This window comes from Leuciscus leuciscus, assembly GCF_965113295.1.
Source record: "Leuciscus leuciscus genome assembly, chromosome: 9".
NCBI lineage: Eukaryota > Metazoa > Chordata > Actinopteri > Cypriniformes > Leuciscidae > Leuciscus > Leuciscus leuciscus.
This window is the reverse complement of record NC_138733.1, coordinates 32,220,303-32,237,274: the sequence shown is the minus strand read 5'-3', so window position 1 is coordinate 32,237,274 and position 16,972 is coordinate 32,220,303. Positions and strand designations below refer to the sequence as shown.

General features: G+C 34.6%; 1 protein-coding gene across 2 annotated transcripts; it reads left to right on the top strand.

Moving 5' to 3' along the window:
• Positions 1-497: 497 nt before the first annotated feature.
• Positions 498-15,358, top strand: nek3 (NIMA related kinase 3). 2 transcript variants are annotated; one of them, XM_082180940.1, is made up of 13 exons: positions 498-889; positions 1,005-1,098; positions 1,196-1,293; positions 2,153-2,236; positions 3,840-3,907; positions 4,011-4,097; positions 4,176-4,230; positions 4,387-4,587; positions 10,132-10,240; positions 10,338-10,508; positions 10,840-10,974; positions 15,006-15,102; positions 15,189-15,358. In XM_082180940.1, the coding sequence occupies exons 1-13, from the start codon at positions 770-772 to the stop codon at positions 15,253-15,255; spliced, it is 1,386 nt and encodes a 461-aa protein (XP_082037066.1). In that variant the 5' UTR covers positions 498-769; the 3' UTR covers positions 15,256-15,358. The 2 variants fall into 2 exon arrangements, with proteins under 2 accessions (XP_082037066.1, XP_082037065.1); XM_082180939.1 differs by having other exon boundaries at positions 15,003-15,102.
• The last annotated feature ends 1,614 nt before the right edge of the window (positions 15,359-16,972 follow it).

Genomic DNA, 16,972 nt, shown 5'->3' with positions numbered 1-16,972 from the left:
CTATACATTATAAGCGTTGAAATCTATCAATTACATTTACTGGTAGCCTACTACTTAACATATAAAGAGAAATCCTTCTCAGTCGCAAACATCAGTGATTGACCCATTCTGCCATCCAGCGCTGAGAAAAGAAACGCGTGCCACGTGACAATAACGAATAATGATATTGAAAAGTAAAATTGCAAATAGACAGATTTAAATAGGAAAATTATTATTAATTATTATTATTAATAATTATGGTTATTGGCATAACCAGTCAAACAATACTGTGAGATTATTTTTTATTACGTTAACAATTATTTTATTAAAACCCAGTTTCTTATGTTTCTTATTCTTTATATTTTTTAAATATATTTATTTATGTATTGCATTGCACCTGGTGTTATAGTTTTCTCGCATCCAAAAATAGAAAAAAAACGAAGAAAAAAAGAAAAGAAAAGAAAAAAACTCTAAATCTCTACACATCATCGCGACGTCATGTAACAATACGGAAGTGAGACTATCGAGTCTGTACCTGAAACAAACTGATGGTGCTGTACTGTACATGCACACGACCACTATCCTGTCCCGAAAAACTAGTTAAAACTAATAAGCAAATGCAGAAAGAAGAGTTTCCATTCAATTGTCTGGTGTGTGTGTTTTTTTTTAGCATAAAGCTCGAGCAGGTGTATAAAAACAGCAGTATATTTAGTTGTGTAGTGTTTCTTTAAGGAAGAAGAACAACAGCTGTAAGCAGCGTTTATTCTGTCTATGGTCTGAAGCTGATATTATGGATCAGTACTCAGTGGTGAGAGTCATTGGCGAAGGATCTTTTGGTCGAGCTCTCTTGGCTCAGCAAATAAACGAAGGGAAACAAAATTATGTGATGAAGGAAATACGACTACCAAAGGTAATGAAATCGGAATAATAATAATAAAATATGCAGTCTTTACGTGCATGAAAGAGGTTCTGTGCTGTATTGTGTTGTTGATGTTGTATAATAATACATGATGCATGTATTATAGGCTGAGACTGGGATGAGGAACAGCAGAAGAGAAGCAGTGCTTCTGTCCAGAATGAAGCATGCAAACATTGTGGCATTCAAAGACTCTTTTGAAGGTTTGTCAAGAGTGTTTTATATACTTCACAATATCAAAGGCTGTAAAAAAAAAAACACATTCTCTCTCTCTCTCTCTCTCTCTCTCTCTCTCTCTAGCTGATGGTCATCTGTACATTGTGATGGAGTTCTGCAGTGGTGGAGATCTTCTTCAAAGGATACGGCAACAAAAAGATGTTCTGTTCTCTGAGGACGTGGTATGGCAAATATGATAGTACCCTTCTCATATTAATTCTTTAAAGTAGTCGGGTTTATAACACAAGAATTGGTTATAATTGAATTGGTATATACATATATATATATATATATATATATATATATATATATACATATATATATATATATATATATATATGTATATGTATATCCTATTTTACTGCTATTCATATTTTTTATATTATTTCCATAACAATTAAGCACATACCCCCTCCCCCATTCGCATTACTGCAATGTAAACTGCAGAAGAAACAGCAATGTTATTTCATTTGTAATGTATTTACATAATAGTTGTATTTTTACTGCTTTAAAATCAAAGCTGCAGTCAGTAGTTTTTCCTTTTTGTCTGTTTGAAATCTGCAAGTGCAGTTATTTGCGGAAATATCAACTTTACGTGCGTTGTGCCTCGGCATGACAAAGCGCGGATGAATACAATGTTTTGAGCAGAATGTGAGGCTGTCAATCACCGAAAATAATTCATAAATCTAAAAATGCATTACACTAATGAGAGTTTTGTGGGGAAAAGGTGTCTTGAAAATAATGTCACAATGCATAAAATAAAATAAAAATGGACATATTCTGTAAATATATTTGCTTTATTTTTTATTTGGGGCAAAGTATGACCCAGATATATTTTTTGGTGAGAAAACTTCTTCAAAGTACCATAGAAATACCAAAAAATATGATATAATTGTGCTACAGTTGTAAGTAGAATATGTCTTTTTGTTTTTGTTTTTTTGGAATGAGTACTTACTTGAACTTGATAGTAGATTTTAAATGATTAAGAATAATTAGGAAATGTGTGTTTTGTTTTGTTTTAATATCATCTCTCGGTTGTAGATCCTGAAGTGGTTTACACAGATGTGTCTAGGCACCAAACACATTCACGACAAGAGAGTACTTCACAGGGACTTAAAATCAAAGGTGCGTGTCACTTTGTGTCTGGTAACATTTTCAAAGTTTTTATTTATTATTTATTTTACAAAACAAATAGAGTACAAAGAAAGGAAGCCTAAAGTGTAGTATTTATACTTTTTGTACATTAAGCTTTCAGCCACAACTATTCAAAGTCAAAACACAGTACTGTAATAACACCAACCACATCAATATGAGATTCAGGAGGAAATTGTGATCATCAGATTATTATTTTTCCATCATTTTCAATAGATTATTCTGACTAAAACTTTAAAAAATATATATGGGGTCAATGACATGACTCTCATTTTTGGTCTGGATCTATTATTTTATCAAAAATACAGTTTATACATACAATAACTTGAGATCATCTTTTATGATGAGCATGTTTTTAATTTCTGAATTAAAATTCATTCTTATTTTTTATTTATTTATTAGGGCATAAAAAGTAAAAAATGTCAGGGTGATACAACTGTCCTGATGTCACAATTCACTACAAGAATTAAATTCTTGAAAAAAAAAACATATTATCATCTTTTATTATTAAAACCAGTGTTATAAAGCTACTTTTAAAAGTAATGCGTTACAATTTTGCATTACTCCCTAAAAAGTTACTAATTGCATTACTTAGTTACTTTTTATGGAAAGTAATGCGTTACATTATTTTTCCGTTTCTTTTTCCTCACCTGAGCTGGGCTTGCTTGTTTGCTTTTTAAATTACAATTTTTTAATTAGTTTAATTACAAAAAAAGTTATATTTTTGGCCAATGTACAGGCCCTTTCACATCAAAAGTGAACTGAATAAGGAAGGAAATGCAAATTGACTCCTGTACAGTAGAGGGCGCCACTCAAGCAATCATTTCAGCTGTGCTGACATTCTGGATCACAGAAGAATGAAAGTTCACAGATTTAATCAATTTTGAGGAATACTGAAAGTGTTTTTGTGCAAGTGAGATGAGTAAATGCATGTTCACTTTAGTCTAGAACTACAATAATCATCATGTTCGCACACAACGCCTCTGCACTTACTCATGTTTTCTCTCAACATGGAGAGCTGTCAGTCAATACATGAGAAAACCAAGTAACTTGTGTTACTTATTTGAAAAAGTAACTCAGACCTTTTGTTGTAAATTTAAAAGTAATTTTAGCTAGTTACTTCAAAAAAGTAATCTGATTACATAACTCGCATTACTGGTAATGTGTTACTCTAACACTGATTATAACTTAGAAAAAATTTTTATGTCTACAGTACACTGCTAATTAATAAAAATAATAATAATAATACATTTTAAAAAACTTATGTCTGCCAAATCAAAGTCAATCAAAGCCAATGGCAAAAACTTCAATGTTTTGGATAAATAAATCAAAAAGACTTAACATCTACAAGACCTGAGACCTGGTTTTAGTTAAATAAATCAAAAAGACTTAACATCTACAAGACCTGAGACCTGGTTTTAGTTACAGTACTGTGATTGGCTTTTGTAGGCCAGTGTTTTCAGATCAAAATTACAGTCTAAAGAATGGAAGTTGTGATTTAAGTAGAAGATTCATTAATGGATTAATGATGCATGCCTGAAAGTCAATGCTAGTTTCTTTCCCATTTCCATTGCAGAACATTTTCTTGACAGACAGTGGAACTGTGAAGGTGGGGGATTTTGGTTCGGCTTGTACTCTTAACAGGTATTCAGCCAAATGTGTGTCATTCGTTTACAATTCAGTGCAAGAACACAGCCATGTGAGTGACAGGTTTTGATATGCACTGATTTGATATGTATTTCTGCAGTGCAAAAGCATTCGCTCAGACCTATGTGGGTACTCCATATTATGTGTCTCCAGAGATATGGGACAACAAACCTTACAATAATAAAAGGTACAACTTTCCTGATAATAATTCCCACCAGCTTTACATTTGAAACTACATTTGGACTAATATGCGTGTATATTACAGTGACGTCTGGTCTCTTGGCTGTGTCTTGTATGAACTTTGCACCCTCCATCACCCGGTATTTTCCTCTTGACATTCTCAAATTGCATAGTTGCAATGACTTTATGCATCAGACGGTGTATAGAGTTGCACTTCTACAGTGTGTTTTCGATTATTAAGGAACTTACCCTAACATTTCCATGTAATCATTTACTGTGACCCGTCCCTTCATCAGTTTCAGGCTCGTAGCTGGAAGAGTCTGATTTTGAAGGTGTGTCGAGGGACGTACGCACCTTTACCCGGTCACTTCCCCTATGATCTACACTACCTCATCAAACACATGTTCAAGACTAATCCCAGAGACAGACCCTCAGTACACACAATCCTCAGCTCTCACCGCGCGTCCCGACTGCTGCAGAAACACCTGACGCCAGAGGTATGGGGTTTGTTCACCCAAAAATGAAAATTCTGTCAGTAATTACTCACCCTCATGTTGTTCCAACCCCGTAAGACTTTCGTTCATCTTCGGAACACAAATTAAGATATTTTTGATGAAATCTGAGAGCTGGATCACTCCTTCATAGGCTGCTAGGTAATTGCTTCTGCCGGCCCAGAAAAGTTAGTAAAGACATCGTTAAAATAGTCCAAGTGAGTGGCTCAACCTTAAGTTTGTCAAGCGACGAGAATACTTTTTGTGTAACACGTAGTGTAACAGCGCAGCGCTTCTGGGTTGTACGTCAGAACATAGGCTCACTATTGGCCAGCATCACACACATGACCAGCGTCGGCCAATAGTGAGCCTACGTTCTGACATACAACCCAGAAGCGCTGCGCTGTTACACTACTTGAACTCACTCAGAGGCACACAGAAGAAAATGAATAGTTGAATAAAGTCGTTATTTTTGTTTGTTTTTTGCGCACAAAAGTATTCTCGTCACTTGATAAACTTAAGGTTGAGCCACTGTAGTCACTTGGACTATTTTAACGATGTCTTTTACTTTAATAGACCTTATGCGCCAGAGAAACGAGGGCGCAGCCATCTTTAGAATATTGTCTTTTAACTTCCGTTTTTGCAGTCGCTCTGTATATTTCTATGGCTCTGCTGTCCAGGAGTAATTAGCTTTTGAATTTGATTTACTTAATGTAAAGTTAATGAAAGTTATCATGAGGATTGTAATGTTTAAAGCAGATGTCTTAACAAATGTCAGTCGACCGGGAAGATTTTAAAACGAGACTTTCATTCATAAATACGCAAAATCGCTGTGAAAATACAGACCGGAAGTCAAAAGACAGTGAGCGCAGCGCTGAAAAGGGGCGGGGCTACATAAGGTCTATAGTCAATGTAACAAAATTACAACCAATTTCTGTATGTCTCAATCCAGTCAGCAGCTTATAAAAACAAATCAAACAAAAAATTTGCTTGATTTAAATTCAATAATTTATAGACAAAATAAAAACTATAAATCAAGATAGAAGTCAAGATTTAAAAAACTGTTGTGATCATTAAAGTGCATAAGTAATATGGAGCTTATAATATGACAAAATGATTTGAATTTGAATTGTGTAAATTTGAATTATTTGCAAGTGTAATCTAACTAAATTGAATTTTAGGTGGTAGTTTAAATAGTTCTGAATTTGATTTTTTTCAAACGAATATTGAACGTTTGAAATTTAACAAATTGAAATGTTTTTATGGCTGAATTTTATAGACATGTATTTTCAAAAAGCTAGTTTTTTTGTTCTGAATTCGTATAGTGCAAATATTCAGTTTAAAAAAATACAGATTCAAGTTTTCAAGATGAAGAAATTCGGAACTTCAAATTCAGTTTTCTAAAATTCAAGTTCAAAAATTCAAGTTCAAAAATTCAGATCTTACAGAAAGTAGGTCACAGGTCATCCACAGGGAAGAGTAAAGGATCTCAGATAAGTCGAACAGAGCATTTTGGCTGCACTGCAGTAGTTTTCTGCCGCAAACGCGGTGGTGGTTCAAGAGAATCCGTGTATCTTTCGTTCAGTCGTTTTTTTATTTAATATTAAGAGTAGAAAGATGAGAAAACAGCTTGAGTATTAGATTTCTTCTAATATTCTAGTAATAATAGTCCGCTGTTGCACGGAGCTTACAAAACGCGTGTATTGCAACTATAGGCTACATTTAATTTTCTCATCAAACAACTAGACTAACGAATGGCTCGGCACAACAGAAGAGCTTAGACAGGGCTTTATCTCTGTGTAGACCAGCAGTTGGTCTGAATTTGCCTATTTTCTCGACTGTATAGGCTAAGTCACGTTTTATCATGAAACACGCTGTGATTTATTCCAAAGTGACTCAGGCATATATAATGCATTTAACGTTAAATAATCTAAATGTTGACTTTCAAAAGTAGGCGCGCCAAGAAGGCTATTCTCTGTATTTTGGTTCATTTTTGGTGAGCGCCAGAAAGATCTAAAGAGACCGAGACGCGCTAAAGCAGCGCATCATGTTGTTTTATTTATTTTTCAATGGGATGATATTTTGTAGTCATTTTTAATGTACACAAATAAAAATATACATTTGACTGTTTCGGATGATGTCATATCATCTGTATGACTAAGTTATTTCCCAGCAGTGGAACAAATCCAAGTGATGGCGCTCGTGCTTCGCGCTCTCACACAACATAGTAGGATATCAGTTCTGGCGTTGCTTCATATCGCAGACTGCTCATTATCAAAATGAAACACAGTCAACCAAACATATAAAAAGTTATTCTGCATAATTGAATTGGTCTGTTGTACAATATGAAGGGCAAGCTGTGCCGCACACAGTCCTACTTGTTATTCCAAACATTTCCCTTGCTGTAAAGACGCTGATTTAGCCTATACGTGTATTTTGGGACTCGACTGAAGTATGACGCCTTTTTATTTGTATTATAATATAATATATTAAAATACATAATCTTCTGAGTTTTATGATGTAGGCCTTGTGTGTTTTATTAAAATGTATTATAATTTACATCTCAAAAGGATGCGCTTTGTGCATTCTCTGACATTATATTTATTTATTTAATTAATATTGAGTATCAATTGATGTTAAACAAAACGGTGTGTTATTTTCTCTGGCAACTAAACTTTCAAAAAACAAACAAACAAAAAAAAAAAACTTCCAAAGCAAAGCCATTGTGCGTTCTCTCCTCGCTCCGCAGCTTTTCCACACAGATTTTAAAATAGGCCAAAGAAGTAGACTAACGGCTAGTGTCCGGGAAATGCGAGGTACGTTCATATTTATAAATAAACATAACTGATTTTGTCTACACCTAAATACATTTCCTAATAATAACAGTGATTAAGCCCAAATGTGGGTGGGTTTTTTGCCCAAATGGTCTCCACTCTATGCATTTTGTAATAATACAGCAACATTTTTTAACTGACCGTATTTGCCAGAAAATAAGTCGCATGCACATGAGTGCAAGTCACACTGGATCATGTTGAGAGAGAAAGGCGTCATCATTTTTTTTTTTTTTTTTTTTTATATAGCCTATTCATCAATAGTGTAAAAGACCTGTAAATAAAATACAACATTTACATGATAAACACTATTAACATGTAGGCTATGTGTTGCCTATTTTACTTTCCCTTATGACAAATTAATGCAGAAAACAACAAGAATGAAAAATAAGTATGTAGGCTATAATAAAATAATATATAGGCTACAGACTATAAAAATAGCCTATTTTGTGCCCTTTATAAACGCCAAGCCTAAACAAATTTATTTAAATCGAAACGGTCGCGCATCTCTCATTCAGTCAAAAGTTTTCATTGCAATGTAACATGTGGATGCTAACTATTAATATAAAGAAGGCGTCATACTTCAGTCGAGTCCCAAAATACACGTAGGCCTATAGGCTAAATCAGCGTCTTCACAGCAAGGGAAATGTTTGGAGTAGGACTGTGTGCGGCACAGCTTGCCCTTTATATTGTACAACAGACCAATTAAATTATGCAGAATAACTTTTTATATGTTTGGTTGACTGTGTTTCATTTTGATAATGAACAGTCTGCGATATGAAGCAACGCCAGAACTGATACTATGCTGTGTGAGAGCGCGATGCGCGAGCGCCATCACTTGGATTTGTTCCACTGCTGGGAAATAACTTAATACTCTGTTATTTAGTCATACAGATAATATGATATCATCTGAAACAGTCAAATGTATATTTTTATTTGTGTACATTAAAAATGACTACAAAATATCATGCCATTGAAAAATAAATAAAACAACATGATGCGCTGCTTTAGCGCGTCTCGGTCTCTTTAGATCTTTCTGGCGCTCACCAAAAATGAACCAAAATACAGAGAATAGCCTTCTTGGCGCGCCTACTTTTGAAAGTCAACATTTAGATTATTTAACGTTAAATGCATTATATATGCCTGAGTCACTTTGGAATAAATCACAGCGTGTTTCATGATAAAACGTGACTTAGCCTATACAGTCGAGAAAATAGGCTATAGGTTATAGCAAATTCAGACCAACTGCTGGTCTACACAGAGATAAAGCCCTGTCTAAGCTCTTCTGTTGTGCCGAGCCATTCGTTAGTCTAGTTGTTTGATGAGAAAATTAAATGTAGCCTATAGTTGCAATACACGCGTTTTGTAAGCTCCGTGCAACAGCGGACTATTATTACTAGAATATTAGAAGAAATCTAATACTCAAGCTGTTTTCTCATCTTTCTACTCTTAATATTAAATAAAAAAACAACTGAACGAAAGATACACGGATTCTCTTGAACCACCACCGCGTTTGCGGCAGAAAACTACTGCAGTGCAGCCAAAATGCTCTGTTCGACTTATCTGAGATCCTTTACTCTTCCCTGTGGATGACCTGTGACCTACTTTCTGTAAGATCTGAATTTTTGAACTTGAATTTTTGAACTTGAATTTTAGAAAACTGAATTTGAAGTTCAGAATTTCTTCATCTTGAAAACTTGAATCTGTATTTTTTTTAACTGAATATTTGCACTATACGAATTCAGAACAAAAAAACTAGCTGTTTGAAAATACATGTCTATAAAATTCAGCCATAAAAACATTTCAATTTGTTAAATTTCAAACGTTCAATATTCGTTTAAAAAAAATCAAATTCAGAACTATTTAAACTACCACCTAAAATTCAATTTAGTTAGATTACACTTGCAAATAATTCAAATTTACACAATTCAAATTCAAATCATTTTGTCATATTATAAGCTCCATAAAGTAAGAATATAAATAGATCCAAGTCAATAGATAAATGAGTGGTAAAAGAATACTGGTGGCAAGTATGTGATTTCATTCATCATTTTCATTAGATCATAATTTTGATTGAAAGTTTTTGACTAAGAACTGTATTACAGGTCAATGACACGATGCTCAATTTTGTCTGTATTTATAGTTGAAAACATAAAAGGTGAGTAAAAGTAATGCAAAAGTAATGTAACATTACTTTCCAGAAAAAGTAACTAAGTAACACAATTGCCTTTTTAGGGAGTAACACAATATTGTAACTCATTACTTTTAAAAGTAACTTTCCCCAACACCGGTCGCAAAGTAATTACTTCAGAATAAGTGTATATATAAGTCATACTCAGAGAGAATGTGATTTAAATAATATCAAATAATTTGACCTTTTACCTTTTGATTAGGTCAGTTCAGGTAATGTGTCTTTGGTGCAGCTCCCTAAAAACCTGATGATATTTAAGAATTAATAATACAAAAAATATATATATTTAAACATCTTTGGAAATAATGATTAAAATGTGTACCTAAATTTGCATGTATTGAAGGTGTAAGGAAAATATGTTATTACTTTAATCATGGTTAGACCGCATGACATCAGAACTTTTCAAAACTACATTAAACACATAGATAAACTAGATTTGAGCTTTTTCTTTTCTTTATCACATTACTTAAATTACTTTGATGATAATTTACAGCAGCTCTTATTTCCTCTCTTCTTTTTGCTGCGCAGAAAAAGGAACTGGTGGGAGAACGAACACGCCATTGGAGAAAAGAGGAAGGAGAGAAAGTGGCCATGTTTTTAGGCCAGAAGAGTTTATTGACCACATCTACCACTGAAGGTACACTTGCTGCAAGTTAATATTCCTAATTTTAGTTCAAACTTCACCTGTAGTGAATCAACCTAACTGTTTAACTAACGTATTCATTTATGGTCAGGAGCTTTGCAAGTAGGACAGTCCCGTATGGAAAACAACAGCAGTGATGACCCAGCTTCTCGTAAGAGGTGGGCAGTCGGATCGTGTAATACAGTGCTGGGGGTCCTGGGAAATGCTGACATCATTTCCACTGGTAGCATGGACACTGCAGAACGGCCTGACCTCATTTCAGGTACAGCAACACATGACATTACAGTGTTTTTTGTTCATGTACCATAGTACTTTTTCTGAAAACCTTGGAGTGCCATGTAAATATCACGGTATATGAATATGGGAGTCATTTAGCAGCAAGGTTTTACCGTATGATTCCATCACTGTGCAATCTTACCACCACAATTCCTTTTTGTCTATGTATGGAATAGTCAAAGTGAATATGAATTTAATTCCTGCTAAACATAAGCTAAATCTCCATCATTGATAAAATGGTGGTTAGTAGCTCAGGGTAGCGCTTGTACTGTACGTGTGAATAGTGTCAGTTCTTGCATCCTCTGATTGTGTCACAGGGGCCGAGAGTGTGGAGACCCAGCAGAGACGAGTGAGGAAACAATGGGACAAAGATCCACCGGAGAGACTCCTGAGCGTTCTGGAGAAAGCACAGCTCTGCTATGGTTTTGAGACGTACACTATACACAGAGACGGTCAGTCTGCTCACATCACATACATCAGGGAACAAGAGTTTATTACATTAATAACAGTGGAGTGAACATCTGACGAAAGGCCCCGATATACTATAAGCGATATCGAAGAACGAACTGGTGTGACGTCATTCTGAACAAATTCAGGCCCAAACTAAGTTAATTTTTTGTTAGTTTCAGGAGTTCGAAACGGCTTCCCAAAGCGAACTTTCGGCTGGTAAACACCTTTGAACTACCATTGGTCAGTGGTGATGATGTAATAGGTGGGTGTGCCTCTGAGGCTCCGCCTTCTTAGACGTGGAAATCTTCTCCGGTTCATTTCTTCCGTTGAGATCAGACGTCCGCTAGTAAAAACAAACACTGGAGAGCCACTTTATAGTACATAATATAGCTGTAATTCTAATTAAAAGAGACACTGACACTGTTTGCTTTTAAACTATCAATCATATAAAGTGACTTTACTTGACTGGAGGGCCGTGAACTTATGTCGGGGCCTTTAGGGAATTACATACAAACAGACCCTTGACTATTACCTTTTAGAAAGTGTGCGCTACACAAAATCATATTATCTACACCAGTGGTTCCCAACCTTTTTTTGTCTGAGACCCCCTTTTTCCCAAGAAAATATTTTAGGGCCCCCCTTCACATTTAATGATATTTTCGCTCTTGTAAGCTTGCAGCAAGGATGACAAAATATGTAGTTGTCAAACAAACGGTATGTTTACTATAAACAGATATGTTTATGTACAAATAATAGCCTATAATATTGAAAATACAATAACAAAAACATTAGTAGGCCCTTTGTAATTTAAAAATGTAAGCCTAGGAGTAGCCTATAAATTTGCCCTATTTTGAATGCAATAACAAAAATATCAGTATTCACACTTGTGTGTAGGTAAAAAAAGAATGAATATAGGCTATTACTAAATGACTGGTGTCTGGGGCCTCAATATTTGCATGTTATTTGTGAGGCTTTATCAATGTGAGGCTTTATTTTTTAGGCTTTTGGCGCTATAGTGAGCGATAACAAACATGCGTTTATTAACAGAATAATGCGTCTTTCGGAAGAACATTGTAGCCGGAACTACTTCTCTCTCTGTGTGCGTCTATGACGAGTCACGCAGGTACTGGGCTACTCCGCAGCGGCAGCGATCCGAACCAGGGTAAAATAGTCCCAATGTAATCACTTATTATACAGGGTTTCCGCGGAGTCATAAAAAGTCATAAAACGTCTTAAATTTAATAATCTGAATTTTAGGCCATAAAAAGTCATAAAAACGTCCGGATTTTCCATACAAGGTCATAAATTTCATTTAGCCACGTCTTAAATTGATATGCTCGTTCATTCGTTGGTTCTACCATTGCTTTTTCCCCCTGAAAATGCGCTGGCGGCATAATGTTAAATGCACAGGTTAAATGCGCCAAAAGCGGAACGCTCATTTGAAACGCGCGCCACACGAACCATTTACCCGCTCGGCTCCAAGTCCAAACGGCAGCGCAGCGCGAGCTCAATAGAACTGATGCGTTTACTCTGATCGGTCTCGGTCACAAGATCCAGTGAGAAGTGCTTGAATTCAGCGAAGAACACACTGTCTCAGTGATTTAAACCAGTTTAAAGGCAGATTAAACAGCGCTGACCAACAGGAGAAACTCTGCACAACGATACAGTCTGAAGGCTTTTCCGTCTACAATCTCCCATCATTTATCATGGATTTACTGTAACGTTAGCCTAGTAATATTAACTGCACCATGTGGGATATACATATTGAATTTTATTATATTATTAGTGCTGATAATGTATTAAAGGACTAATGGAATATTTACAGTATTTAATAATGTATTTAGGCTACTGTTTTTCATACATTTCCTGAAGATATGTGCCATCAAAGTTAGGCAACACAAACCTGTTTCAAGACTTGGCCCCTATTAGCACATGCAGAAACTAAGTAATTATTTTCCCAATAAAGATATTTATTTTGTTAAGGACAAATGACAAATGTTTGAATGTCCTACCTCAGATTTGTGAAATGTTCACCTGTTTTAGCAAGTGTTTGTCATTATATTTTCTGACAATAAAGAGTAAAGTTAGTTTAAAACCACAATTAAAGCTCTGGTTTCTACAACTTTCACTTAGAAGTAACAGTCTGCCTTTAAACTTGAAAGAAATAAAGATTTGACATTTATCGTGATAATTATCGATATTGACTAATATAAAACAATTATCGTGATAATTGTTTTTGGCCATATTGCACAGCCCTAACTGAAATCTCCCGGTCTATCACAATGTGAAAGTGTACATTTAACGAGCCATGGCTCAAAGATGGTGTGTTTAGTAGTTGGCTCAAGCCTGTTGCAAATAATCAGTATCAAGCATATTGCACACTGGGTAAGAAGGCGTTGGAGCTGTCTTTAGGCATTTAAATAATACATCTTGTTACTTTCAATGAAAGTCAATTAAAAAAAAAAACTTTTGAAAGGAATTTTAATGATTTTTCGTAATTCGTGTAGGTCATAAATTTCAATCATAATGGTCATAAAAAGGTCTTAAAAAGTCTTAAATTTGACTGACCAAACCCTGCAGAAACCCTGATTATAGGTGTACCATAGTGATTCAGGTTAAGACAAAAACACGGTTTGGAAAATGGTTTCATGATGAACTCGCTCATTATATAAATTTTGAACAGAAAAAAGTTAAGGACTTTTATTTAATGCAAATTACTCAAAACTTTTCAAAATATGACGCGACCCCCCACAGAGCTCGCTGAGGCCCCCTTGTGGGCCGCGACCCCCCTGTTGGGAACCGATGATCTACACAAATGAAGACCTTTATTGTAAACCTCACTTTAATCTCAATTTAATCTGCCATTAGTTTTGAAATTGGTAATATTTGCACAGATGACTAGAAAAAAAACACTTTTAATTTTATTTATACTTAAATTTCTGACATAACATTTTATGCTGCATATGACCAAAAGTTTAGGGTAGGTGACGTTTTTTTTTACCTTTTTGAAATAAGTGTCTTCTGCTCATCATGGCTGCATGATACAGTAAAATACAGTAAAAGACTACAGTAAAATACAGTAAAAAACACAAAATTGTGAAAATAATATAACTATTTAAAATAACTATTTCTATTGTAATATATTTTAAAATGTAATTTATTCCTGTGATCAAAACTGAATTTTTTGCATCATTAATTCAGTGTTCAGTGTCACATGATCCTTCAGAAATCATTCTAATATGCTAATTTATTTTTTTTTAAAAGTCTTTCTTCTGAAATTCTTTCAGGATTCTTGGATAAAAAGAAAGCTCAAAAGAACAGCATTTATTTGAAATAGATTTTTTTGTAACATTGTAAAAGTTAAAATGGTAAAATTCTATATCAATTGAAATGTGCTTATTGAATAAAAGTATGAATTTATTTATGTCTTTTAAAAAAAAAAATCTAACTGACCCAAAACCTTTGAGAAAATCAGTGTTTACCCTTTTTAAAAAGCACATTTTATTGTTTTTCATTTCTGTCTGACATTTTAATTTGCGGCCTACGCTCCCATTTCACTCCCTGTAGGTGTTTGATATTGTAGATAAATATTATCTTTTATCTTTTGACATATCATGCCAGGAAAGACTAAAGTGCATTAAGCTTGCATGCATGCAATGTGGTCAGATATTGTCTACCTACACTGTCTTAGTAAAATCCCAAAATGTTTTTTGTGAGTCAATTTCATAGTGACCTAAATGTGAATCTGATAACATCTACAGCAACGTGGAGTAGAGAAAGTAGTATTTTATTTCAATGCATCAGACACAAAATATCAAAGCAAGCAACATTCATTTTAAAGAAAGATACTGTAGCCAAAGCTCACTTTTCAAACAAAATAATAAATAAAAATAAAACTTTTTATTGTCTATTTATTGTTCCATTTTCTATTTCTTTTTATATTATTCAAAGTATTTAAAAATAAGTTAGAAATTTGCTCTAATGCTGTATTAGTTAACTTTAAAAGTTAAAGTGTAACACATTTTGTCAGCAGGTTCTTTAAGCCCAGAGCCTGGAGACAAAGTGGACGGCCCTGAGGAGACGATCACAGACTTCAGTCGACTGGAGCCGCGCTCAGATGATGAAGACACGTGAGTTTCTCCTGTTTTCCCTCTCTCAGTACTGTCTCATATCTCCATTATTTCCTATAAACCTCACATTACTCTCCTGACTGCAGGGATTTTGAAGAGGAGTGTCCGTATGACTGGATAAATGAACTAGAGAAGATGGTGGAGGAACACTAGCAACTCAAGTGTGTTTTTGTACTGTACATGTAAAAAAAAAAATATTTGTATTCGATTTTGAAGATTCTGACATAAAAGACATAAGACTGTCACGAAAATATAACAGTAAGTGATTTCTAATTCCAAGAGCCTGTTGTAGGTTATTCTTAAGACAGAACCGCCTTTCATATATAAAAAAAGACTGTACTTTCACGTGGGATCAAACGTGTTGAGTGATGTCATACTGTGCTGTTTTTATGAGCCAGCAGGTCAACATCTCATTTGTAACACGTAACAATGAAGGTGTCCATGGTAACACATTTTTGTTTAATATCAGAAATCAATCAATGTCTCATTCTCAAAAATGCATTTATGATAAGTTAAGCGACTAAATACTAAATAAACAATAAAGAGAAGCATATGAATCTCACCTGTCAAGAGTCAAGAACAGATATATATGAATATGTATAGTTAAAACAATCCGAGCACATGAAAATAATGTCATAATTATTTATTATATTTAATTATAAATTAAATAAAATTAACCTGAAAAGGCTCCATATTATATTTCATTGTGAAGTGACGTTTAGCCTCTTTTTTCCCCACTGTTTTGATTTGATTAGATTTTTTTTATGAATATAAAGTTCAAAAGAATAGCATTTATTAGAATATATTTGTGAAACAAAGTCTTTACTCTCACTTAAAAAAACAACAGCTGTAGAAACACATCTGAATCCACTTACTAATCCTGGCACACTTTTTTTTTAATTTGGCCAAGAAGGTTGTAGATAAAGTGTGTCTCTTTTCATGACCACTAGGTGGAATCCAGAATGTGCAGATGGAAGCTGTTGCAGGTTTTGCTGTTGCAGGGAAATTGATGAGCTTCTAAAGACGTAAATAAGATTAGATTTTCACCATGCGGAAATAACCGCTGCCTACAACCTGGTGAAGATATGTTCCAATGATAAGTTCATCCTCCCCACATCTTGAAAGGAAACCCTGTCATTGGCTGACAGAATGCAAAACACTTTCTCACGTTACTGTAGAGTTCATAGTATTATTGTGAGGTCACTGATATACTGTCATTCTTAGGTTGAAATTACTTTATGCAGCATACTGCAGCATATTTTGTTTTATGGGGCATATTATTAATATTTAGTTGTTTGTTTGTTTTTTCTTATATGATCTGGACCACAAAGTGGAGCTGGTGTGTGTTGTACTGAACAGTAACTGTACATTATTTTATGCCTTTTACAGTAGATACATTTTGCCTATATATTATATACAGACCCTTTCCAAAAAATTTGAATATCATGGAAAAGTTTATTTTATTTCCATAATTCCATTCAAAACGTTAAACTTCCATAGATTATAGATTCAGGGCCCACAACTTAAACTATTTCAAGTATTTAGTTGTTTATTTGTACATAATTTGGGCTTCCAGCTCATAAAACCCACGAAAACAGGATTTCAAAAAAATTGAATATTACATGAAATCACACAGTAATTACACAGTAATACCATGGTCATTGAACCAGGTTTTGGTTATTTTGGCAGTGTGGGCAGGTGCAAACCCTGCTGGAAAATGAAGTCAGCATCTCCATAAAGCTTGTCTGCTGAAGGAAGCATGAAGTGCTCTGAAAATGTCCTGGTAGACGTCTGCGTTGAGTGGACAGCACAGTGGACCAACACCAGCCGATGACATGGCTCGCCAAACCAACACAGACTGTGGAAACTT

What these genes read in the sequence shown, in the direction of transcription:
- nek3 (XM_082180939.1), top strand. Translation starts at nt 770, where the DNA reads ATGGATCAGTACTCAGTGGTGAGAGTCATTGGCGAAGGATCTTTTGGT. An exon ending in TTCTGTTCTCTGAGGACGTG is followed by an intron (nt 1,294 to 2,152) that starts GTATGGCAAATA and finishes TCTCGGTTGTAG; the next exon opens with ATCCTGAAGTGGTTTACACA. An exon ending in ACGGCCTGACCTCATTTCAG is followed by an intron (nt 10,509 to 10,839) that starts GTACAGCAACAC and finishes ATTGTGTCACAG; the next exon opens with GGGCCGAGAGTGTGGAGACC.